Genomic DNA, 25,427 nt, shown 5'->3' with positions numbered 1-25,427 from the left:
AGGATCTCAAGCCCGTGAGGGATGTGATTTGCTCAGAGTCACACAGCACAGTAATGGCAAACACAGGGCTGGGATGCACACGCACAGACTCCACGGTCCCTGCCACGAGCGTCTGCTCCCTAGCTAGTGCAGATGCCCCAGGGTCCAGACCTCATCCTCCTGGGATGCAGACCGCTGACGTCTCCTTCCCAGACTCCTACACCCCTGCCCCCACCAAGGCCACGCTGTCTCCTGCAGCTGCTTCTGGCCCTGAGGACGTGGCCCTCTACGTGGGCCTCATCGCCGTGGCCGTCTGCCTCGTCCTGCTGCTGCTTGTCCTCATCCTCGTTTACTGCCGGAAGAAGGAGGGGCTGGACTCGGACGTGGCTGACTCATCCATTCTCACCTCAGGCTTCCAGCCCGTCAGCATCAAGCCCAGCAAAGCAGGTGAGGGGCCCCCTGCCCCCAGCACTCCTGCCCCAGCTCCCACGCCAAGGGCTGCTGGGGCAGGGATGCCCTTAGTGCCACTGCCTGAGTCTTTCTTTATCCTGCAGACAACCCCCATCTGCTCACCATCCAGCCGGACCTCAGCACCACCACCACCACCTACCAGGGCAGTCTCTGTCCCCGGCAGGATGGGCCCAGCCCCAAGTTCCAGCTCACCAATGGGCACCTGCTCAGCCCCCTGGGTGGCGGCCGCCACACACTGCACCACAGCTCCCCCACCTCTGAGGCCGAGGAGTTCGTCTCCCGCCTCTCCACCCAGAACTACTTCCGCTCCCTGCCCCGAGGCACCAGCAACATGACCTATGGGACCTTCAACTTCCTCGGGGGCCGGCTGATGATCCCTAACACAGGTAGGAAGGACCCCAGGGGGCTCTGAGAGCTCCACTTCCCTCCTTCATCTCCACTTCCCTCCTAGAGGAGGACGGGACAGCTGGATGTTCCTCTCGTGCCCCTCAGTGTCCCTCGACAGATCAGCAAGGAAAGGGGGTGGAGTTCTGGGGAGAACTCAGTCTTGGCTGGCACCGAGGCCATGGCCAGAGCTGTCTTCCTCCTGTTGCCTGTGGGCGCAAAATAACTGTCGGTTCATATACACAGCCAACCAGCCTACTTGTGCCGGTCTCCGTGTGGGGCCAGAGGTAGGGCAAGCCCCGGTCCCAGGGAGCTTGCAACTGAGCAGGGAGACAACCAGGGGCAAACAGATCAGCACAGGCCTGGGCAGAGGGCATCCTAGAGTCCCCACTGCATCCTGGCTTCCACCCACCCCAGCACAGAAGCCCTCTGACGAACTCTTTCCATGGCTGCCTTGCAAGAAGTGACTGCAGCCTGTGGCATGGCCGGCCACTCCCACCTGAAATTCTCAAGTCCCTCAGCTTAGATGACCCCATGTGCTCCTGGTTTGCTTGTCCGTCTCCAGCTGCGTGTTCCATACGTGTAGGTGTGCCTCCGAACTCCCTCCCGGCGCCCTTCTCCCCGAGCGGCCTCGCCCACTCCATGGCTTTAATCGCTGTGTCTGTGCAGATAACTCCCACTCCCCCATCCTCAGCCTGCAGTTCTCCCAGGCGACAGAACTGTACACCCAGCTGCCTCCTGGCCAGCTCCATCTGGATGTCTCACAGCACCTCAGACTCCTGGTGCCTAAAACAGAACCGTCTCCCACCCTCCCCCAGAACCTCCCCGTTCCTGGCTTTCCCCAGTTCACGGATCATCTAGTTGCTCAAGCCAGAAACTTGGGGTCACCTTGACCTCCTGCTCTTCCACCCTTGCCCCGCGCCAGCTTCAGTCCCATGCCAGTCTCTCCTCAATAGCTCCTGCTGCCTCCTGCTCTCGTCCTCCCTTGCTGCCTCTCCTGACACAGGCCACCAAACCCCTCACCTGGTTCCTCGCTCTAAACTTTCACCAATGAAGCCAGAGTTGATCATGACCCTCTCGTGCTCAAACCCCTTCTGGGCTCCCCTCTGCCCCCTGCAAAGCCCACCTGACACTGCAGAGAAGACCTGCCTCCTGCAGGCCAGCTGCTTCAGCCCCTTCCCGCACACACATCCTCCTGCACACGGCAGCCACCATGGACTCTCAGCATCCCAGACACACGGCGCTGCCCTTCACACGCACTGACCCCCTGCCCCTCCCACCGGCTCAGCTGGGACTTCTGTTTTGGGTCCCGGCCTGACAGCTCTTGCCGTCTGTGCCTCATGTCCACACACATGATAACGAACCCCTCATGGGGCTGTTGGGATGACCAGGTGAGACGGCATCTGTCAGCTCTTACAGAGACGCAGGCGGACAGTGCGGCCCCGCAGCCCTCGCCGTTTGCTGCCCAGGCAGCGTGGGCGACTGCCACTTCTCCCGCATCCTGTGCTGTGGTTGACTTGTCCTTCTGCCTGCTGGGCTAAGAGCTTCATGAGTGGGGTCTGTCGTTTTCCTTCGCCGTCCTGAGTACCCAGCATTAGGATCTGATGAATGAAGATGCAAGTGTGTGTACCTTCCCCATGGAGAGCATTCCTGCGAGGATGTCTGGGATTGTCACCAACACCACGGCTAGGACTGCGGGGCAGTTCGGGTCAGGGAAGGGAGCGGTGGCTATGACCCTGCACCCTCCGGTGAAGCCGTGATGCCCCGCCCCGCCCTGCTCTGCGCTGCCGTCTGGGGACTGTGCTTTTGCTTTTGGACTCGGTGGGGTAAAGTCATGGAATTCCTCTCCCTCCACCCGTCCTGAGCTGGGAGCCCCTCCTCATGTGAGGGCTTCCTGTCTGGGGGAGTCCCTGCTCACCACTTCTAGAGGGACTCCCTGGCCCGTCTTTGCCGGATGCTGTCCCACCACCTCCCTGTTGAACCACTCCCCTCTCGGCACACACTGATCCTGCTCCTCCAAGATGCTGGAGCAGAGGCGAGTCAGCCGACGGGAGGGCATCCAGCGCAGGAGATAGATTGCTCAAGACCTGCCCCACCTGCAGGGACCATGGTGTGGCAGAGAGTAGCAGGGGCAATGGAGATGGGGAGCTGGAGCAGGACAGGAGGGCAGTGGGGGCTCAGGCAGTGGTTCCAGAACCGTCAAGTATGTAGCACTGGCTGGGCTAGAGAGGCAGTGGGGGCCAGAGGCAAAGGGCCTTCAATGCCAGGCCAGGAAGCCTGACTTCATCCCAGAGGCAGGGAAGGTTTTAAGCAAGGAATACCCTGGTCCTGCCCAGTGCCTTTCAAGGGACAAGGGAGGTTGGTACAGCATGCCTTCTGTCCCCAGGTATCCTGCGCCTGGGCTAGCGAGGCATGCTTTCCCCACCGGGGTTCCCTCAGTTGCTCCTGGGGTGCCCCTGAATCAGCTTCATGCCTGTGGGGGTGGTTGGTCAGCATGGCAGTCTTTGAGGCCCCTCGGTCCCCAGGCCGGGCTGGCACCAGTCAGTCCTCACAGGGAGGCTCCTGGAGGGGCTGTCTGGTGGGGTGTTGGATGCGCTGGCAGTGGGTAAGCCCTGGCCATCTTCCTGCTGTTCCAGGAATCAGCCTCCTCATCCCCCCAGACGCCATACCCCGAGGGAAGATCTACGAGATCTACCTCACGCTGCACAAGCCGGAAGACGTGAGGTGTGACCGCGGGCCCTGTTGCCCGGGGTGGGAGGGACCCACCTGCCGCCTTCGGTCCCCAGGAAGCCCCTTGCCCACCCACTGTTGTGCCTGGCCTGAGGCGACGGGGGGAGAGCTGCACGTAAGCCCCATCTGGTTCTGCAGCCCAAGCCCCTGGGCCCTGGGACGCTGCCGCCCTGCCCTTGGCCTAGCCCTCGGGACCCAGGATGGGCCACTGACACCTTTCCCTCCCACCCATATTCCCCCACTTGAGGTTGCCCCTAGCTGGCTGTCAGACCTTGCTGAGTCCCATCGTTAGCTGCGGACCCCCCGGCGTCCTGCTCACCCGGCCAGTCATCCTGGCTATGGACCACTGTGGGGAGCCCAGCCCCGACAGCTGGAGCCTGCGCCTCAAAAAGCAGTCGTGCGAGGGCAGCTGGGAGGTGAGCAGGGAACCGACCCGGGCTCCGGAAGGGAACGTGGGCTAACTGCACGCTCGGCCCAGCCCTCCACCGCTGGTTGGCCCTGAGCCGCACCCCCACCCCTCCCCAGTCTCCGGCCACTTCTTGAAGCCACAGCTGGCCCCAGGGCTCTGAAGCTGGGCAGAACTGACCCGCTGACCCCTGCCCGCAGGATGTGCTGCACCTGGGCGAGGAGGCGCCCTCCAACCTCTACTACTGCCAGCTGGAGGCCAGTGCCTGCTACGTCTTCACTGAGCAGCTGGGCCGCTTCGCCCTGGTGGGAGAGGCCCTCAGCGTGGCTGCCGCCAAGCGCCTCAAGCTGCTTCTGTTTGCCCCGGTGGCCTGCACCTCCCTCGAGTACAACATCCGGGTCTACTGCCTGCATGACACCCATGACGCACTCAAGGTATCGCCCGCCCCTCACCCCCGCCCCCTGCCGCTGGGAGGCCCAGCTATGCCTGGCCCTGTGGACTGATTGCCTGGGGCAGTGGGGAGGGGCCTCGGCTGACCACCTGGGGCCCTGCAGGAGGTGGTGCAGCTGGAGAAGCAGCTGGGGGGACAGCTGATCCAGGAGCCTCGGGTCCTGCACTTCAAGGACAGTTACCACAACCTGCGCCTGTCCATCCACGACGTGCCCAGCTCCCTGTGGCAGAGCAAGCTCCTCGTCAGCTACCAGGTGAGGGCCAGGGCCATGGCCAGCGCACAGAGGGCCTGGAGCTTGGGCTCACCTGACACCTCCTCTCTGCACCCCCATCAGGAGATCCCCTTTTATCACATCTGGAACGGCACGCAGCAGTACCTGCACTGCACCTTCACCCTGGAGCGCGTCAGCCCCAGCACTAGCGACCTGGCCTGCAAGCTGTGGGTGTGGCAGGTGGAGGGCGATGGGCAGAGCTTCAACATCAACTTCAACATCACCAAGGTGGACGGCAGGGGCTGCAGCACCGCCGTGACGTGCTCCCACTACCAACTCCCTACCAGCCCCCAAAACGCTCCTGCCCTGCCTGCCCAGCCACCCACTCTCCCTCCCACCTGTCCCCAGGCCCACCTCCTCCCAGAAAGCCCTTGGTAGCTTCCTCCCAGACTCAGAGAGAGGGAGGCGCAGGTGCAAATGGGACTTGGGGAGGGGAATGCAGGGGACATGAGAGCAGCAGGAGGGGAGACCCTGGAGGGCTTCCCTGAGGAGGGGCTTTGTACTGGGCCCCAAAGAATGAGCCATTTGGCTGCAGCATTAAGGGGAAGAGCATTTCTGGCAGTGAGAGCTGGGCAGGGAGGACTCAGGCCATGAAAAGAGCTGTGCGTGTTGAGTGTCAGCAGAGGCTGGGCAGGGTGACTTGGAGGGGAGAAGGGCGGAGAGGGAGGGAGGCCACAGAGGGCTCCTCTGCTCACTGGCTTTGTGGCTTTGGGCAGGTCACTGCACCTCTGAGCTCCAGTAAGCAGGGCCTTGGCACATGGGAGGCGCCCAGGATGTACCAGTGCTCATGCCGCCCCCATGCTCTGGGGGGTCTGGGAGCTCCCCCAGCAGGAGGTGGCAGTGGGCCCAGGCTTGGGGAAAGTTCTAACAGGCACCTCTGTCCCTCCCACCTCCAGGACACAAGGTTTGCTGAGTTGCTGGCTCTGGAGAGTGAAGGGGGGGTCCCAGCCCTGGTGGGCCCCAGTGCCTTCAAGATCCCCTTCCTCATTCGGCAGAAGATCATTTCCAGCCTGGACCCACCCTGTAACCGGGGTGCCGACTGGCGGACTCTGGCCCAGAAACTCCACCTGGACAGGTGGGTGGGAGAGGGGCAGAGAGGGCCTGCGCAGGCCACTGACAGTCCTGCCTAGGTGGGGGGTGGCGTGGACAGGAGGCCCTGTGGGGCCTGTGCCGTATCTACTAGTGGCCAGGGCACTCATTGTGTTTGGCTTGGGGGAGGCCCTGCTCTGGGGTGGGCCAGGGGGCCAGGAGGTGTCAGCTGGGGCCAGGCCAGGCTGCTCACGGCCCCTTCCCCTCCACAGCCATCTCAGCTTCTTTGCCTCCAAGCCCAGCCCCACAGCCATGATCCTCAACCTGTGGGAGGCGCGGCACTTCCCCAACGGCAACCTCAGCCAGCTGGCTGCAGCAGTAGCCGGACTGGGTCAGCCAGACGCTGGCCTCTTCACAGTGTCGGAGGCTGAGTGCTGAGGCCGGCCAGGCCCAACGCCTACACTCTCACCAGCTTTGGCACCCACCAAGGACAGGCAGAAGCCGGACAGGGGCCCTTCCCCACCCCGGGGAGAGCTGCTCGGACAGGCCCCCTCCCGGCCAAAGTTGTCCCTTAATGCTGGTCCTTCAGACCCTGCCCGAACTCCCACCTCTCCATGGCCTGCCTAGCCAGGCTGGCACTGCCACCTGCTCACACTCGGCCCCAGGGCCCAGGATGGACAGTGCCTGGAGCCTGAGCCAGGCCCAGCCCATCTGTGTGTGTGTGTATGTGCGTGTGATGCTACCTCTCCTCCCGTCCCTCTCCAGGGGCCCCGCATACACACGGCCATGCACGCACACACTGGGCCTGGGCCAGGACCCCGGAGCTCCTGCCTGAGCTGGACCTTATGCAAACATTTCTGTGCCTGCTGGGTAGGGGCACGTCTGAGGGGCCCTGCTCCAAGCCTGCAGGACCGAGGGCCACAGCCGGACAGGGGTTAGCCCCTGGATTCAGGCACATGACCACCACACGAGTACGTGCCACGCATGCCTCGTGTGCTCATCTCACACACACCCCCCTCCCGGGTCATGCAGACACCTCCCACCACACACATCTCATGCTGTACACCTGAGGCTGCTCACGTCTCACGCCCAGTGTCGGTGCATATTTGCCTCTCACGTGCTGCCCTCTCTCCACCCACCCAGGGACACCCCACGGCTCCTCCCTGCCCCTGCCCCTCCCCCAGCCTCGAGGTGCCCTGCCCGGCGGGGCCTGTGAATATGCAATGGGAGTCCCGGGCTGTACAGTGGCGAGTGTGTGTGGCGTGGTGTGCCCGTCCCCAGGGCTGGCTGGTGCCCCACGCGGGGCCTGTCATGTGAAGCTCGTGTCCTGACTTTGTCTTAAGTGCATTCACGCACTTACACTTGGCCTTATGTACACAGCCTTGCCCGGCCGCCGGGGCGCATAGGGATTTTATTGGACGTGAATGTAAATAAATTATATATATATATTGCTAACCGGAGTGCTACTTCTCTCGGGGAAAGCCAGGGAGAAAGGCCAAATGGCCACAGAGGGGTCACACATGGGATGTCCCGGGAATCCTGGGTGGCTGGGCCTGGCTGGGAAACAGGCAGACCCCGACGCAGGTCCAGCAAGGCTGCGGTGGAGCCTCCTCAGCCTGGAGATTTCCTCAGACACGAGTCAACTGTGCAAGCCGGCAGGCAACAGCGGTGACCAGGGCTGCACCTTTGCCGGACCCATCCTCTGACTGCAGGAACGTGACCACACAGCGAGGGGCCAGCTCCCGCACCGTGGCTGCCACCAGGCTGGAGAAGCTGTGAGGGGAGGACTGAGGTGAGCCCAGGCCACCAGCCCCACCTAGCCACACCTCCCTCCCCAGCCCGCACACCCAGACTCACTGCGGGTGCAGCTTGTAGAGCGTTCCATCCACCCCCACAGACACTGCCAGCTCTTCCAGGCCCCGGTTCTCCCGGATCTTCTCCACCACAGCAGCTACACCCGCCCCACAGAGCTGGGCAGCCCGCTGGGACACGGCCTGGCACACCTCTAGCACCATCAGGGCATCATCTGAGGTCAGGGGCAGCCCCAGATCCTCTAGGATGGCTCGGACCTGCCGCAGGGCCAGGCTGTCGCTGGGGGCCAGGAAGGAAGAGAGCACAGAGAGGCGGGTCATGACTTCTCCCACGTCATCCTCCAGAGCGGATCTCGCCACCACCCATGGCCAGCAATCCCCCACAGTGGACAGAAATACTCCCTGAAGTAGGGGAGGCAGTGTAGGCCTCAGGCACCTTTCGATCTCAGAGAGGAACTTGGTCTTGAAGATGTCCCTGGTCTGAAGGCGCTGGGTCTGCTGGCCCCGGAAGAGAACGCCAAGGCTGGTTAAATGTAAAAGGATGTGGCGGACGATCTCCCCCAGGTACATGCCGCTGATCATCTTTTCAAACCTGCACGAACGTGTGTGTGCTCACAGGGCAGAAGGCCCCCCCGGCCACAGTCCCCAGCACCGGTCACGACCAGCCACCACTGCCTGGGCCCAGCCCACACCTCTGCTTGCCGGGGTTGATGGACGCCTGGTCCACACTTGCATCAAAGCAGGTGCTGAGCATGGCCAGAGAGCCATCGTCCCCAAAGGCACCCCACTCCATGTTGATGCACATGCGGCCTGAGTCCCCAGGCACGCCCGCCACATTCCTGAGCTCCTCCATGTAGCAGGCATTGGTGCCGGTTCCTGCAGAGAGGCCAGATAACGTGGAAGCTACTTATTGATGCGGACAAGGACCCTCTGAGTACTTCCTATACCGAGATGGCAACATTCGGGCTCATTCTCTCTACCTCTCCGTCTCCTCATGCTCACAGCCTGTCCCTAGTCCTGGTCCTCCTTCCTCCCAGACATCCCTCGTGCAGACCCTGCCAGTTCCAAGCCCTGGGGACCTTCACTGCCTTTCCCACCAACATCACCATCAGTGCATCCACCATGCTACCCCCAAGTGCTCCTACAATGCCCAGCTGTCCTGTCATTCCCCTGGGAGACATGTCCCCCATCCTCGTCCCCAGCTCTCTGCGGTTGAGAGGCCGAAGCTCCCTGGACTGGCCTGCCAGGCCCTTATTCCAACTAAGAGGTGCTGGACCAGGAACAGGGGACACAGAGAAATCAGAGATGAGGAGCCCCACAGTCTGGCCAGAGGTCAGGCAACGAATAGCCAGCTCTGACGGAGCCTCTGTGTCCCTGTGAAAGCACCAAGGAGAGCATCGTGGGAGCCCAGACCACGGGGCAAGTCTCTGCCAACAGGGTCAGGAAAGCAACAGAGAGGAAGTGACCGAACCCAAGAAGCACAGAAAGGAAAAGGCATTCCGGGCAGAGGGCGCACCCTGAATGAGGGCGTCTCCCTCCTCTCCCTGACACAGCTTCAGCTCCAGGCAGGTGGGCTCCTTGCTGGCCCCACCTGGAGTTCCTCTGTCCCCCTGGTTATGCCCACAGCAACCTGGGCATGCCTCTCCTAAGTGCCTAACTGTGCGCTGCTGCCCACGTGTAGAATCGAGTCACTCTCTGACCACCGCGTGTTGTTCTGGGCTTAACCCTTGCTGAGTGGTCAGCTCTGAGAAGGCAGAAATTGCCTCTTGTTTTATGTGTCTTCCTGTTCCTCTGTCCAGTCCCCTGTGGACACAGGGCAGGAGCTCAGTAAGGACGGAATCTTGGACTGTCTGCGGGACCTTCACTGCTCATTGCTTCCCTGCCCCCGCCCAGCTCCAAACACCAGGTGTGTGCCGTGAGCCAGGGACCATGCTATATTTTGTCCCCTCCCATTTCATCCTCATGATGCCTTGAGACAGGCATTGTTATTCTTATCTCTGTCTTAGAGATGAGGAAACTGAGGCTCTGGTGACTTGCCCAAGGTCACACAGGTGGAAACACAAAGCTAGTATCTCCACCCAAATCTGTACAACTCCAAAGCTCAGATTCATTTATCAGATGGCAAACTGAAGTTCAGAGAGCTTAAATGACCATGAGTCAGTCACTGAGCTGGACTAAACACCCAAGCTCTAGACTGCCAGCCCGAGATTGTTCCAGAGCCCCACTGGGTCAGACCAGAGCAATCCTACATCCCCAACGCCAAGGAAACATCCAAGCGGAGGAATCCACAGAAGGCAGCAAATTGCCAAGCAGTAGGGGCATGAAAGGGCAGGGCCCTCCTCACCGACAATGAGGCCTATCTCGCAACGGGGGTCCTCATAGCCACAGGACATCATGGTCCCCACCGTGTCATTGACAATGGCAACCACATTCAGCTCCACTGCCTGCACACAAAAGGATGCTGCTAGTTGCTGGGCAACGCGGTCGTCACAGCAACCAGCACCGGACCCAGAGGTCTCTACCGCAGAGGGCTCCCCGCTCAGAAACCAGGAGACTCTTTGCTCCCCTCAAGGGCTGCCACAGCCCCAAAGCACCCCTAGAACAGGCTCCTACCTGTCTGCGCGCAATGGCTTCCCGCAACAGATTCACGACATCTTGGCCCTCACAGTCTGATGCATTAAAACCCTTGGTCCAGTTCAGGAGGATGCCCTGGGGTGAGAACAAGAGGAAGTGGCAGGAAGCTGGAGGCCCCTTCAGGCTCACTCTGCCTCCGCAAAGCCTGCATCCATCACAAGCCTAAGATTTGCACCCTCCCCAAGCACAATTCCTTGCCTACTTTGCTGTATCGTTGAAGGCCTTGCCCTCTGCCCGCTCCCTACTCCCCAGGAGGCTTTCGGTGTTCAAAAACCTATTAATAACCATCTAACCTACATTTTCCATTATTAGTTCCAGACGGTCAGAGGGTCTGGCCATTTTAAGACGTTTGCCCAGAAGGAATGGCCCTTTGTAATTGGGTTAGGAATGAACAGAGCTGGTAAAGTGAGTGCTGTGTGTGAAACAGGAGGACAGAGAAGGCTCAGAGGCCCAGATGACAGCAGATCCCACCCTTTCAGAAAGAACTCCAAGTTACTCGAGAGGAAGGAATTCTCAGCTTCAAGGATAGAGCTGTGTCAATGCGTGAGTCACTCGAGTGTTCCAAACACAAGGGGAGGAGGAATGGAAAAGTCAGAACCCAGGCCCTGGGCAGGATGAAGGCAGAGTTCCTGGATTGTGAGAAAAGGGACTTAGAACTTAGTGACACAGGGCTCGACGGTACCTGGAAAGGAGTGCTGTTTTCTGAGTGTGCGTCCTGTGAGGGAGGGGGCAGGGGGAGCAGGAAGTAGTCTACAGCTGTTGGGAGAAAATTACTGCTTTGCTCAGAGGAGGAGCACGGAGGGTAGGTCAGGAAATCCTTGGGGCAGAAGATTTTAGAAATAGTAACCAACATTTTCCTCCAATAATATGTCCTTTTATTCCTTTTTTTAAATTGTTATAAGCTCATTGTCTCAAACACAGAAAGCAGAGAATGTGATAGAATGAGAGAAAGAATGTTTGAGAGAAAGAAGCCGTTTGAGAGAGACCAGATGATGAGTAATAGCCCCTGTGTGGGCTGCTACCCTTAGAATGCAGAAGGGTAGGCAAAGGGGGACGTCAGAGCCAGGTTGCTGATGGCTTCCTGAGACAGGTGTCCTATGCCCTCCCTGCTGGGCTGAACTCCTGTTCAGAAGGGATCTGAGAAATCTGAGAACAGAAGAGGCCCCTGCCCTCCTTCCCCAGGTAATGCCCAGGAAGGTGTCGAGACTCAAGAGAGAAAGTGGCAGAGGGAAGTGCCCAGAGAGCAGGGCCCGGGGCACCTCCCTGTGTCCCTACATCCCTGCAAATTCTGCACAGCAGAGGCTGCTGCAGAGCCAAGGGGGCTCCTGGGGAAGGCAATCCCCACACTGGTTAAGTTTTCACCCCTGAGAAGAATGTGGGCCCAACATTTGTTTTTATTTTAGACGGAGTCTTGCTCTGTCGCCCAGGCTGGAGTGCAATGGCACAATCTCGGCTCACTGCAACCTCTGCCACCCGGGTTGAAGTGATTCTCCTGCCCCAGCCTCCCAAGTAGCTGGAATTACAGGCGCTCACTGCCACACCCAGCTAATTTTTGTATTTTTAGTAGAGATGGCGTTTCAGCATCTTGGCCAAGCTGGTCTTGAACTCCTGACCTCATGATCCACACGTCTCAGCCTCCCAAAGTGCTGGAGACCTGAGCCACCACGCCCGGCCTTCAGCACAGAAATTAAGTTCATTTACAGAAAATTAATAAGACTATATTTCTTGCCCCCACCCCCACCCCCAATTTGCACATGGAGCCTCACCTGCTTCTCACATCTTACAAGGAATAATCAAAAGGACTGAGCAGGCTTAGCCTGGAGCAGAGCAGCCAAGCAGCAAGACTGGCCCACTGCACCATCCAGAGGATCACCGTGTAAAACAAAGCAGAGTACAGAGTTGCACAGCAGGTGCAGCGCAGCGGCTCACGGCTGTAATCCCAACACTTTGGGAGGCTGAGGTGAGCAGATCACCTGAGGTCAAGATTTCTAGATCAGCCTGGCCAACATGGTGAAACCCCGTCTCTACTAAAAATTAGCCGGGCATGTTGGCATGTGCCTGTAGTCCCAGCTACTTGGGAGGCTGAGGCAGGAGGATCGCTTGAACGCAGGAGGTGGAAGCTGCAGTGAGTGAGCCAAGATCATGCCATTGCACTCCAACCTGGGTGACAGAGCGATTTCTTGCATATCAGAGAGAGGTCAGAGCAGGAGTAGGGGGTGAAAATCACATGGAGGCTGGTTGGAGTAGGTGAGATGAAGCTTTTCATTGAACACAGGTGTCTAAGAATGCAACTGTTGCCTTCAGGGGCAGTGAGCTCCTCGGCAAGAGGCTTTCAAGCAGAAGCTGGGCATGTTGAGAGGAAGATTCCAGAGTTTGGACCAGAGGCCCGGGAGGTATTGTTTCTGTGACAGGCTTCAGGTGTGCACATTGAGAAGTCCTTCATCCTTGTGTAAGGACAAGCTAAAGTGTGTGCTGAGTAGGGATGTGTGTCTCGGCCTGTGCCTGGCCCTCTGCCACCCTAGTCATGCACCCACCACTGAGCCAGGCACTGAGAAGGAAACAAACGAAGAAAGGAGGAGGAGAGAGGCCAAAAAAACCCCAAGCAACCTCAAGCCCCTGCTAGAGACAGGAACAAACGCTGGTTCCCGCAGGACCCTGAGGCCCACACGCCAGTGCTATAGCTAGAATGGATGCTCTGTCCTCTGATCAACCCCAGTCTAGGCCTGACCTGCTCCCAAATGCTTCAGACCCTGACCCTGGGCCTACCCTGTCTGGGGAAACTGAGGCTGTGTGCAAGGCCAGCCCAGCAGTGCTGCCACCACCACCAACCCCAGCCCCCACCACCACCCAGCCTTTTCCCCTGCCCCCTGCCCACTCCATGAAGGGTATGTGGGCAGGAGGCCCTTGGGAATCACTTCTCTTGGCCCTCCCTCACCTGGTCCAGGCCAAGCTGCCTACATGGGAAGGAGAAGGTAAAACCCAGTGGGAGGCTCTGCCCACTCAGGCCCTGCTTCTGCTGGAAGTCCACGATGCAGTCCACAATGTGGTCAAAGAGCTGTGGGCAGGACAGGTCAGGCGTAGGCACTGCTCAGCCCTTCCCCACCTCCGACACCAAGGTTCAGGCTGTGGGTACCTGCTGCCCAGAGCCCTGGGCCACACTCTCAGGAATGGAGTAGATCTGGCTGGTGATCTGCACACCTGTGGTCACACGTACCAGGAGGACACGGAAGTTCGTGCCCCCGAGGTCCAGGGCCAGGAAATCCCCTCGCTCTGTGGGGCAGAGACCCTCAGTGCCAGGATAGTGCTTGTGGCTCCAGCCCTAGCCCACACTGTGACCCCATGTTTCGGTCCCACACTCAGGCCAAGTCCTTACCGCTGCCGTCAGGCGTGGCCCGGACAAAAGTGGGCAGCATGCGAAGGGAGGAGGCCTCCCCTCGGAGCCCCTTGACCATGGCCTTCCGCATCTGTGCCTGAACCGCTGCCAGCTGATCGTGGTTTAACCGGAACGGGGCCAGGGTCTCCTCCAGCAGGCGCCGGTGGGCAGCCAGACGGGCAGCCACGGCAGTCACCATCGCCACTCCCCGGCCACCACCATCCGCAGAGGGGATGAAGGAGACATCGCATTCCGGGGCCAGGAGCATCACTGTCCCCTGCAGGATGCCGCAGAACCTATGGATACACACAGGTGCGCCCGGCTTGGCCCCAGACCCCCAGACACACCCAGGTGCGCCTGGCTTGGCCCTGGACCCCCAGACACATACAGGTGTGCCCAGCTTGGCCCCGGACCCCTCGGGCCTCCTGAAGCCCAAGGCCCCATCACTTTTTTCTTTTTTAAATTTTTCTAGATACCGAGTCTCACTCTGTCACCCAAGCTAGAGTGCCATGGAGTGATCATGGCTTACTGCAACCTCAAACTCCCAGGCCCAAATGATCCTCCCACCTCAGCCTCCCAAAGTGTTGGGATTACAGGCGTGCACCACCATACCCAGCCTCCCCTATCACTTCAATTCTAAATCTGTTCTGTGCACCAACCATAAGCCCTAATGTCCCCATGGCCTCTACCCTTGCACACACAAAGGGAAGCATTGTTTCTCTCCTTGGATGTCTTCTGGCCTCCCATAGCTCAGTCTGGCCCTCCCTCTGCCTAAGTGCCCTTCATGTCCACTGGCTTGCAGATGTGATCCCAGAGGACCCTCTGGGTGTGTATCACACACACGTGCTCATGCCACATAATCATGAGGATCATGTTTCCACAATACCTGGGGTGCCGCTCACACACTCGGCCTCCGGTGGCCACAGCGACCTGGAGTGTTTGTTGCTCCCGGCCGTGCTGGAGGTGGGAGAGAACGGCGGCCAGGGCGGCAGCACAGAGCTGGGCAGCCCGTGTGCATACCGCCGCACACACGTGCTGCACAAGCTCAACATCCGAAGCCCCAGGGCTCAGGCCCAAGTCCTGCAGGATAGCACGGACACGGGCTGCCCCAGCAGAGGGGCTGGGGAGGAGAGAAGTGGTTTGGAGCTCAGCCCAGAAGCTCCCCATCCCACTAAAGCCCTATGGCTACCTTGGGGACAGAGTATCCTCCCCTTACCCCAAGCCAAGAATCCCCCAGTAAGCCACCATCTCCCCCACTCACTCCTCCATCTCAGCCACGTGTTCCAGGAGGATGCTGCCTCGACTCAGCAGGGCAGGGGAGGTGCTGCCACCAAAGAGGACCCCACGCTGGGCCAAGTGAGCCAGCACCAGCCGCACCAACTCACCCAGATACAGGCCTCCAATCATCTTCTCAAACCTGAAGGTGGAAAGGGTGGCTGGACAAAGCCTTTTCTAAGCCCTCAGTCCACCTCGTCCTACCTCCAAGCATTCCCAAAGAAGGATTCTTTTCTTTGGGGCTCCCAAATTGGAGACTCCAGAAGCAACGAATGACCTCCCAGAGGACAGGTGGGTGTACGCCTAGACCCCATCGCCCCCTCTGGCATAGGTTACATTCCGAAGCCTTGGGTAGAGGAAGAAGGCGGCAGAGAGCACTTTGCTCCGCCACTTCCAGCCCTCAACCCCCAACCTGTCAGGGCAGCGCAGAGTTAGGAATCGGGAGGACCAAGGGTTGACAATTCTGGGTTCTAGAACTTTGGGCCCTTCCTTCTTTGAACCTGGCCAGGGCCCCAGGTTGCTCCCTGGAGACCCTCAGAGTGACAGGGAGGGGCCTAAGGGCCTGAGAACAGGAACAGAAGGGGTTGGGAGCAGAGCATAGATAGGGCCTGGAACCAAAGGTCAGGGCCCCCCACCAGGGCACCTCTGAGCACCAGGATTCAGGGACTCATGGTCCAGGGTGTGGTCGAAGGTGGTCAGCACTGGCCCCAGCGCCCCAACATCACTGAAGGAGCCCCACTCGACGCTGACACAGACGCGGCCCCGGTCTTCATCCAGCACTGCCACGTGCCGCGCCTCCTCCATGTAACATGCATTGGTGCCCGTGTCTGGCAGAGACGAACCTGTCAGGACCTGCTCGCCAGGCAGCACACCCTCCACCCGTCATCACAAATGGTCTGTGGCTCACCTACAACTAGCCCAACCTCACACGGCCTGGCTCCCAGCTCACAGCCCATCATGGTGCCCACTGTGTCGTTCACCACGGCAACCACGTCGATGTTGTAGGCCTGGATGATGGAGAGGGCAGAGGTCAAGGCTGGCCTGAGTGGTCAGAGCAGGGAATCCAAGGGATGGGCAGGGCTGGGGCCCTGGCTTTGGAAGAGACACATAGAGTCCAGGAAACACATGTCTGCACGCCACACACATTTGTGCCACAGACGCTCTGGGCTTCCATTTTATAGGAGCTTTTCCTCTAATCTCACCCTCAGCTCCTCCCTAACCCCCAACTCGGGCCCCCAGGTCACAGTGACATCTACCCTCAGCATCTCCCAGGACCAGGATGAGTTTCCTGAGACTGAGCACCTCCTTGAACACTGCGCCTTCCCAGCCTCACTGTCATTCTGCCTGGCTCCCCAAGCCCGTTCCTCCCAGCACTGGCTTCTCGCCACAGAGGGTTAGTCCAGACGAACCAGCCTTTCTCCAGCATCCAGACTCTCGTGTGTGGCCTTCTCTGAGACTAGATCTTCTGCCCCAGTCCCAGCCTGACTTGAAGGAGGCAAACTCTTCCTTCAAGTCCCTGATCGAACAGCCGGTGCTTCCTCTGTAGTACTCCCAGAGTTGTCCACGCACTACTCCTTGACGCGGACAATCTTTTATTAGAATGTGTCCCCCTCTAGACTGTGAAAACCTTGAGGAGGAGGTCAAAGTCTGTTCATGTTTGTTTGTCCCGGGCCCTGAACATTTATTTGACCTTTCTTAGCCTCAGTGTTTTTTAACCTATACAATGGGAATGGGAGCAACATGTACCTGAGGTTAAACTGGATGGAGGACATGAAGAGAAAAGGAAAGCAGCTCTCCAGAAGCCCAGGCCCCACACATGTGTGCCAGGCCCAGGCCAGCATGGGCATCTCTCCTGTCACCCCTCCCTCCACTCACCCCATGCCTCTGAATGGCGTCTCTCAGCAGCTGGACCACATCCTGCCCTTCCACACCACTGCACCTAAAACCTTTGGTCCAGGAAATGAGGGTGCTCTGGAGGTAGAGAAGCTGAGTTACTCCTCTGATGGCCTTCATGGGGCTGCAGCCACCCTCCACCCAGCGTCCCATGTCCACTCCACCTCACCCTGTCCAGGCCCGTCTGGTGACAAGGGAAAGAGAAGCTGAAGCCAAGTTGCAGACCCTGTTTGCTCACAGGCTGCGCGTCCAGGAACTCAGACAGGCAGTGGGCAGCAAAGTCAAAGAGCTGCAGGAGAGGTGGGGGCTCAGCCTTGCCCATCTGAGCCCCAGCTGCCCAGCCAGGCCCCCAGACCCCAGACGCTGGGCAGAGAGTGCTTACCTGCTGGCCAGCACCCAGCATCACCTCTTGGGGGATCACAAACTCCTGGCTTCTGGGCTCCACCCTATGCCCCTCAATGCCAGTTAGAGTCACCCACAAAACACGCAGTGAGGCCCCTGTGGCCCCCAGCTCCAGCACCATGAAGTCTCCTTGCTCTAGAGGGCAAGCAAGTCACAGAAAGGCATGCAGCTGGCACGACCAGAGCCCTCTGCCCACTTCCCAAATTCCTAAGGCCTGCAAAGTCTGGTCAAGGAGCCATAGAGATGGGGGACAGTAATAAGGAACATTTCCCTCCCCTAGATCAGTACCCTCTTCCAGGCCTGGCCACGCATCTCAGTCTATGCTACCCACCAGTGCCATGTGGGGTGGAGCCCACGTATGTAGGCAGCATCCGGACCGCAGGGGCAGGGCTGGCCTGTCCCCTCAGCGCCTGCTCCATGGAACCCAAGAGGCTGGCTTGGATCTGCTGTAGCTGTGCCCTTGTCACCTTGAACTGCTGCAGGCACTCCTGCACCTGGGGAGAAACAGGCCAGCATCTGGGAAGGAGCACTGCTGGGCTAGCCAGACTCCCCAACTCCAACCAAGGCAGAGGCCTGCCCTGCTCAGCCCAGCCCGCTTCTCGGCTCTTCATACACCCTGGCTCTCTTGCCAACAGCCTGCACCCAGCTCTGGCCTCCTCAGAAGGCTCTGTCCTGGAAAGACAACCCACCTTCTTCCTCCTCCTGCCCCATTACCTCACGGCTCCTTCTCAACTCCCTGCATCCTCTACCCTACCCCCTTCTTCTTTGAATTCAGGGTTTGGCAAGACCTTCTTCCTGTCATACCGCAGATGATTGCTCTCTGGCTCCCCAGGACCCACAGCAAGAGTCTCTCAGTGAGTTGTTGTTGAACGAACAAGAGAATAAACAAATGCACGAACGAACTTCAAGTGTTTCCCTCTCCTAACCCACTCTCAGACTCTGAAGCCTGAAAAGGCCCAGCACGAAAGCATTTGGAGAGCACAATGCAGAGGATGGTCCTTTTTTCCTTCGGTCATCCTTCCTGAAACATTGCTCTAGCCCTCACCACGCACCCAGCTCTAATCTAAGCACTGCACACACATAACCACCCAAGAAGCAACAAATGCTTTAGATTCCAGGGTGGGAGATAGAAATTAAGCATATAAACATACAATTTGGTTCCAGTAGTGACGGTGGCTATTAAAGGTGGGGTGCAGGATAAGAAATTAGAGAGTGACCAGGGTAGAAAGAGGTATTTTTAGATATGAGTCCAAGAAGGTTTCCCAGAGGAGGTGACCTAAATGAAGGAAGGGAATAAATAAGCCATTTGAAGATCCAGGGGAAGAGCGAGGGGATGGATTTGGGGAAGACTGATGTGGGGGTGGATCAGAGTCTGAAGGGGCAGGTGAGAAAGCAAGGAAGGCAGAAGCCGGGACACCGCAGGCTCTCACTCCACCAGAAGCCCAGTAGCTTAAGAGCCCCAGGGACCTCATTCCTGTGAGCAAAACCCTCCCCTAGATGACTCTCACCCATCCTTCAAAGAAGCCCCGACAGCCTCCCTGGATTCACTGAAGGGTCACAGCCCAGCAACTCCATCCTCCTCCTCTTCAGGCTCAGGCTTTCCAAAGCCCCCACTTCCTGTCACACGGGAGTTCTATTTCAATGACCTATTGCCCCAAGCTGGACCCTTATCTGTGAAATAACAACTCAGGCACCTGCATAATAAGGCCCCTCCAGGGAGGGGAGGCTGGGAGGAGAGGCTGCCGTTTGAGGGAGATAAGGACAGCTCAGTCCCACCTCTTGCTTTAGGAAGAGAATGGGAAATAGATCCCTAAGGAGGCAAATCATCCTAACTGGGGTGCCAGATGTCCACTTACACGTTCACCTTACAGCACATGCTTCCAACAGCCATGCGTGCTAGGGGTGCCCATGCCCACTCTACCTCACCCTGACCAGGCCAGTCTGGTGACAAGGGAAAGAGAAGCTGAAGCGAAGCTACAGACCCTGTTTGCTCACAGGCTGTGCATCCAGGAACTCAGGCAGTGGGCAGCAAAGTCAAAGAGCTGCAGGACAGGCGGGGTCTCAGCCTTGCCCCTCTGAGCCCCAGCACCCAAGTGTTAGAAACATGGAAACGGAGGCTCCAAGAGGGCCAGTCAGCTGCCTGGCCCAGCAGCTGTGAAGAGGCAGGGGAGAATCTGAATCCGTATCTGTCTGACTGCAGAGATGTTTCCACGTCAACGTGAAGCTTTATGAAACCTAGAAAGTTCCCTTGAAAAGAACCCAAGGCCGATGGAAGTTGCTGGAAAGAAACCCCAGACGATCTGGCTTGAGAAAACTTACACCTGGGTCCTCGCACTCCCTTTTTCTGGCTCTGTGGTCCTGGGAAAGTCCCACTCTCTCTGAGCCTCCGTCACCTCTTCGTGCAAAACTGAGAAAATAATAGTACTTGGAAGTCCCCCAATGCCAGGGACTATGTCTTGCTCAAGGCTACATCTCAGGGCCACGAGGAGCACCAGCTGGGAGCAGGATTTGTTGACTGGATGGTTGTGGTGGCATGAGAATTAAAGGCTGTAATGTATGTGGAAGTGCCAAGTGCTGCTGGGATGGGAGGGGCGTTTTAGTATTGCTTCATGGAAACAATAGAGTCATGGAGAAGTCAATGGCTTGGGCAAATTGTTTTTCTTCCTTTTCCTCTTGGGCACATTGAGATGTTCAGGAGGAGAGACTAGAAGACAGCAGAACTGCAAGAAAGACAGCAGGACTTCCTTGGCAGATCCCAGTGAGGCACACACAAGCCAAGAGAAGGTATTGGAGCCACCTCCGACACCCCAGGAAGAGCGGGGAGAGACCTCTGCCAGAAGAGCAAGGAGAAAGGCAGTAGAGAGCGTGTAAAGTCCAGTGTGGTTTCAACTCTGGCTCTTGTCACCAACTTGCTGTGTTGCTGGCCTGGGCCCATCACCTCACCTCTCTGAGCAAGTGACCCCTCTATCTAACAGGAACAATAGTACCCACTTCTCAGGGGTGCCACGAGGACGGAGAAGACAGAAAACCTGAAGTGGAGGAACAGCGCCACACGTAGGAGATGCTCAGCGAAGCACAGGCTCCCTGTCCTCAGAGCACAAAGCACACCTGGCCTGGAGAGCCTGACTCCATACCTCTCTGATGACAAAGAGAAGCCTAGGGGAAGGGGTCGGGAAGGGCCTCTGAGATGGGGCTGGGAACTGACCACACGTGGTTAACTAACCTTTTTTCAACCTCAGGTCATAGCAAGGGGAGCACAGGGTAAGGCTATGGTGCTGAGTTGGGAGTCCAGGACCATGGGAAATTTGGTGTCCCTGTGAAGTCTCCCAAAGCCGAAGGGAATTCTTTCAACCGCAGGTGTATGTGATGGAGCCAGCAGGGCAAACGTGGGCCTGCACAGGAGTGTCAGCAGGGAGGGGCGAGAAGTGAGGGAGGAGATGACAGCAGGCCCTAGAGCCAGTCCTGGCTGAGCAGGCACTGGGGCCCAGCCACTGCTCTCATTCCTGAGGCACGGCTGTGGGTTGGGCGCAGAAGAACTGTCTGCAGCAGGGTCTGGGGCACTGGTTGGACAAGGGGGAAGTGGGAGCATGAAATGAAGCGAGGGGTAACACCCCCACAATCTGGGCAACAAGCCTAGTCAAGTGGATGTCAGAACATGCCAGAAAACTAAAGAAACCACAGAGAATGACTCAAGAACCCTTTAGTGGGCACCTCCTCTATGCAAGTCCTGTTTATTTATTTATTTATTTATTTACTTATTTATTCATTCATTCATTCATTTTTAGACAGAATCTTGCTCTATTGCCCAGGCTGGAGTGCAGTGGCACAATCCTGGCTCACTGCAAGCTCCGCCTCCTGGGTTCACACCATTCTCCTGCCTCAGCCTCCCAAGTAGCTGGGACTACAGGCACCCGCCACCACACCCAGCTAATTTTTTGTATTTTTTAGTAGAGATGGGGTTTCACCGTGTTAGCCAGGATGGTCTCGATCTCCTGACCTTGTGATCTGCCTGCCTCGGCCTCCCAAAATGCTGGGATTACAGTCGTGAGCCACCGAGCCTGGCCTTTTTTTTTTTTTTTTTTAGATGGAGTTTTGCTCTTGTTGACCAGGCTGGAGTGCAGTACCACAATCTCAGCTCACTGCAACCTCTGCCTCCCAGGTTCAAGCGATTTTCCTGCCTCAGCCTCCTGAGTAGCTGGGATTACAAGCATGCACCACTATGCCTAGCTAATTTTGAATTTTTAGTAGAGACGGGGTTTCACCATGTTGACCAGACTGGTCTTGAACTCTTGAACCTCAGGTGATCCACTCGCCTTGGCCTCCCAAAGTGCTGAGATTACAGGCGTGAGCCACCGTGTGCAGCCATAGGCAAGTCCTTTATCTCCATTAGCCTTCGGGGGTGGGGAGTATTAGATTTTATTTTCCTCCATTTTCCCGATGAGGAAACAGAGACTAAGAGATAAGAAATGGCTTACAAAAGAGTTTCCTGCTCAAGGGTGTGGTATGAGACAACTTCTAAATCTTGGTCAAGATGACAGAAAAAGGAGAAACTCACTTCTGAGCAAGCCTCAGGCATGAGTTTGGCACTAAAATCATCTGTGTGCCTGATTATAGTGGCTAGTTGAGGGAAACATGCAAGAGGAACTGGAGAGGCGGGAAAGGTCTCAAGAACACAGCTTTTGACCAGATAATCCTGGGAAGGTCCACTCTAGACTGTGTCAACCCACTTGGGGGGGGAGCAGCACCTGTGTGGCAAGGTGGCAAAAGTGATATGTTTGGAGTTGAAACACCTCAGCTCGAGCTCCTGTCATGTCTTAAACTCAAGTCATATCACTTCTCTATGTCCCTTTTCATCACCTGTAAGATGATCATCCCAACCTTGCAGTTGTTTTGGAGCCTGAAAAGAGATCGTTACCAGCTCAGATATGAAAAGCTTGGTGGAAAGGGGCTGCATGGGTGAGAGCCCAGGGCCCCATGGCAGCTTCAGTCACGCAGCTCTTGATGGCCTTGAACAAGCATGAAACAGGAACCCAGTGCTGAACTTACCAGCTCTGAGCTGTCTGAGGGCCCGGGCAAGCCCTCCTCAGGGTAACTCAGGGCTTCTTCCCCCTGCCGCAACCCTGCTGATCCAACGGAGTCCATGAGCTTCCACAGTGGAGGCTGGCCACCTACAGTAGAAAAGGGATAACCTGGGTCAACCATTTACTCTACAGGCCCTAGGAGTCTGTAACCCAGACCAACTTCCTTCCTTCTGAAGGGGACCAGGAAGGAAGCTGGGAGCAGAATCCAGAACCTGCGACCATCAAAGATCCTGTAGCAGTCAACCAGAAGGCCCTTGTTTTTCACAAGCATGTGAAACGAGAGAACACTGGAAAGGCTGATTTCAGTCCAAACGCTGTTCATTAATTCTGTCATTCATTGACATTCACCAGTTCCTGATGCCTGCTATGCTGGACGTTGCGGTACAGATGAAGCAGACCTAGGCCCTGCCCTCAGGGACCTCAGTCTCATCAACAATCACAGTATGATTAGCACAGGCAGTGGGTGAGATGGCCACATGTAATAGATGGACATGCTGCTGTGGTTGGGAGGTCAGGGACATGCTAGAGGCTTGGAACGAAGAAGGGAGCAAAGACCTGCCAGAGAGGCAGGCAGGCTGGACTAGGGACAGCCGTTGTGCCAGGCTAAGGCGTGTGAATTTCCTCCTGAAGGCAACAGGGGTCATGGACAGGGGTGAATCTGTGGTTCAGAAAGGGGTTCCACTAGTGACGTGACCTTGGGCAAGTCATTTATGACTTCTTTGAATTTCAGCTTCCATCCGTAAAACAGGAGGAAATAGTATCTACCCTCACAAGGTTGTTGTGAGCGCTAAATAGAGTTAACACCTGGGGAAATGCTTTATGAGATGTGATGTGCAACATAAACCAGGGGGGTTTTAACAGTGCAGTAATGCAGAGCAGAAAGAGCCCTGTGCTCAGAGGTGGGGATCCTGCTCTCCACAAGGCAGCTTCGCCGCATCTCTCAACCGTGAGGCTTTTCATCTGTGAAATGGGACCAACATGTATTAAAGGGCTGTGTGGGGCACATGAGATCATGAGAGCAAAGAACTTGCTCAGATGTGCATTCAGATTTATGTAGCTGAATCTTAACTGAAACTCTGTGAGTCTCCATTTCCTCTTCTAACATGGAAAGCTAAGTTCTTGGGAGGATTAAAGGAGTGAGTGGTCCTTTGCACACTGTAAAGAACTGTAGAAATGTCATACATCGCTCATCCGAGCTGGAGGTGGTGTTGCTGTTCCCGTAGTCCCAAGGGAGCCTTCAGTGAGTCAGGTGCTCTTTAGGGGTGGGGAAAAGGGAAACACAGCAGAGGGTCCAGTATGGGAAGAGACATCTGTCCACTGAGTCACTTTACCTCTCTTCCCTGCAACAGCAGAACTTCTGGAAACACAGTACCTTCCCACCCCTGCACTCTCCTCCTCGCCTACTCCCATTACACTCACTAATTTGCCCTCTCCACATGGTCACTCGTGACCTCCTAACTGCCCAATCCCAAGCCTTTTCCTCAGCACCCCCCTTTACTGCCCTCTTTCACATGCAAAGCCACCAGTCATTCTCTTTGCTACAGAATTCTTCCTGCCCTTAGCTTTCACAGCCAGTCTCTCCTAGGTCTCCTTCCTGAGTCTCTCGTAGTCTTCATCAGTAATTTCTCTTCCTTCAGACAATGGGGTTCCCAAGTTTCTGGTCGTGCCCTCCCCCCACACTCCCTTTATCTCACCCATCCCCAAGGTTTCATTAATAGCTGTTTCAGGGCTCCCAAATCTACCTTTGGCCTCAGCCAAATCCTAAGTCCCAATGGTCTGTGAGACATCACTATCTGGATGGTGGAGAAGCTCCTCAAATTCAACAAAGCCATACTCATTTTTCCATCACCTTTCCCCCACAAAGCTCTTCTGTTCTCCACCTTGACTGGAGACATCGAAGTGTGCTCACTCACACGGCCATTTGGGTTGCCTGCATGCATCCCTGACCCTCACCTCCTCTATGTAATTGGATCTCAGGCTCTCTAAGAGCTCTCCTGGGCATCCCCTCCTCCCCATTCCCACAGCCACTGCACCAGACCATCCTCCTGCCTGATTATTACAACGGCCTCCTGATACCTCTGCTTCTAGTTTCTTCACCTCTTTACCTCACCCAACTTGACCACCTCTGCACTCATGGCTGGCATGGGGTCTGGTATAGGTATGTGCTAATGTGCCTTTCTAAAATTGGAAGGAAGGGGAGTGGGTAGTTTTTTCTTATTTAATAAAGCAACAAATCAGCTTCTGATAAATCTCCCCGAAACCTTACATGCCTATGCTGAGTTTCCGAATCTGCCAAATAGGGGTGTGGAATGCTTGTTCTATGCTACAGGTCTATTTCAAGGATAAAATGAGGTAACTGGGGCAATTACCTTTGAAAAGGACCAAGGGCTACACACGTGGCCTCCTTTCAAGGCCCAGCTAGTTCATTTATTCATTCACTCACTCATTCATTCCCTCATCCATTCGATATTTATTCAGCATTTTTACATGACAAAACCTGTGACGTAATCCCCAAGTAGCCCTAATATTTATATGCTAGGTAAGGGTATTCAGCTCTGTCTCTTCCATCTGAGATTCCCTGTAGGGAGGGTCAAGTCTCCTTCACTGCAGTATCCACAGAGCCCAGGGTCTGTTTGACTAAGGGCCCTTTGGCTTCCCTTAGCTGAATGGGCTATGTGAAGTGAGTTTTCCTCCTGAAAAGTACCCCAGGGACCTCTGCTGATGTTGGGAGCTGCCATCAAGAACCAGCTGGCAGGTTGGGTGTGGTGGCTTGCACCTGTAATCCCAGCACTTCGGGAGGCTTAGGCGGGCAGATTGCTTGAGCCCAGGAATTTGAGACTAGCCTGGGCAACATGGCAAAATGTCATCGCTACAAAAAAAAAATAACAAAATTTAGCTGGGTGTGGTCATGTGTGCCTGTAGTCTCAGGTACTCCAGAGGCTGAGGTGGGAGGATCACTTGAGCCCAGGAGATTGAGGCTGCAGTGAGCCGATTGTGCCACTGCACTCCAGTCTGGGTGACAGAGAGAGAGAACCCGTCTCAAAAACAAAGCAAGAGAACCAGCTGGCTTAATCTTTCCAGTGTCCACTTCCCCTGGCGTGCGCCAAACAGGAGGGATGAGGACAAGACGGTGCGGAAGGAGCAGGCAGTAATCAGACCGAGGCACTTACCTGGGACACACAGAAGCTGGCCACTCTCCTCAGGTCTGAGCTCTTGTCTGGCAATATGAGGCAACCC

At 56.9% G+C, this 25,427-nt stretch overlaps 2 protein-coding genes across 2 annotated transcripts in view; one reads left to right on the top strand and one right to left on the bottom strand.

Annotated features, from left to right (window-relative positions):
- UNC5A (unc-5 homolog A (C. elegans)) overlaps positions 1 to 7,176 on the top strand; it is a 12,858-nt gene extending 5,682 nt beyond the window's left edge. Inside the window, 9 exon segments of the mRNA XM_011989985.1 lie at positions 238 to 426; positions 534 to 836; positions 3,471 to 3,558; positions 3,812 to 3,980; positions 4,171 to 4,404; positions 4,525 to 4,674; positions 4,756 to 4,920; positions 5,589 to 5,767; positions 5,994 to 7,176. Of these exon segments, the coding sequence (XP_011845375.1) occupies positions 238 to 426; positions 534 to 836; positions 3,471 to 3,558; positions 3,812 to 3,980; positions 4,171 to 4,404; positions 4,525 to 4,674; positions 4,756 to 4,920; positions 5,589 to 5,767; positions 5,994 to 6,159 (1,643 nt within the window). The 3' untranslated portion in view covers positions 6,160 to 7,176.
- HK3 (hexokinase 3 (white cell)) lies at positions 7,147 to 25,427 on the bottom strand. Its single transcript, XM_011989986.1, has 19 exons — positions 25,361 to 25,427; positions 22,156 to 22,277; positions 17,441 to 17,603; positions 17,090 to 17,244; positions 16,877 to 16,996; positions 16,690 to 16,785; positions 15,722 to 15,821; positions 15,458 to 15,641; positions 14,801 to 14,956; positions 14,426 to 14,659; positions 13,540 to 13,835; positions 13,300 to 13,436; positions 13,102 to 13,221; positions 10,146 to 10,241; positions 9,877 to 9,976; positions 8,225 to 8,408; positions 7,969 to 8,124; positions 7,579 to 7,812; positions 7,147 to 7,494 (listed from the first exon to the last, which is right to left on the bottom strand). Exons 2-19 carry the CDS (start codon positions 22,249 to 22,251, stop codon positions 7,350 to 7,352), a joined length of 2,772 nt encoding a protein of 923 aa, XP_011845376.1. The 5' UTR covers positions 22,252 to 22,277; positions 25,361 to 25,427; the 3' UTR covers positions 7,147 to 7,349.

The sequence above is a fragment of the Mandrillus leucophaeus genome, unplaced genomic scaffold (genome assembly GCF_000951045.1).
Source record: "Mandrillus leucophaeus isolate KB7577 unplaced genomic scaffold, Mleu.le_1.0 Scaffold366, whole genome shotgun sequence".
NCBI lineage: Eukaryota > Metazoa > Chordata > Mammalia > Primates > Cercopithecidae > Mandrillus > Mandrillus leucophaeus.
This window is presented reverse-complemented; position numbering and strand designations above follow the sequence as displayed.

Excerpts from the sequence above, each read along its gene's own strand:
- HK3 (XM_011989986.1), bottom strand. The coding sequence starts at position 22,251 with ATGGACTCCGTTGGATCAGCAGGGTTGCGGCAGGGGGAAGAAGCCCTG. Across the intron at positions 14,957-15,457 it reads CTGAATCCTGGTGCTCAGAG|GTTTGAGAAGATGATTGGAG; the intron begins GTGCCCTGGTGG and ends TTCCACCTTCAG. Across the intron at positions 7,813-7,968 it reads TTCCTCTCTGAGATCGAAAG|CGACAGCCTGGCCCTGCGGC; the intron begins GTGCCTGAGGCC and ends CCTGGCCCCCAG.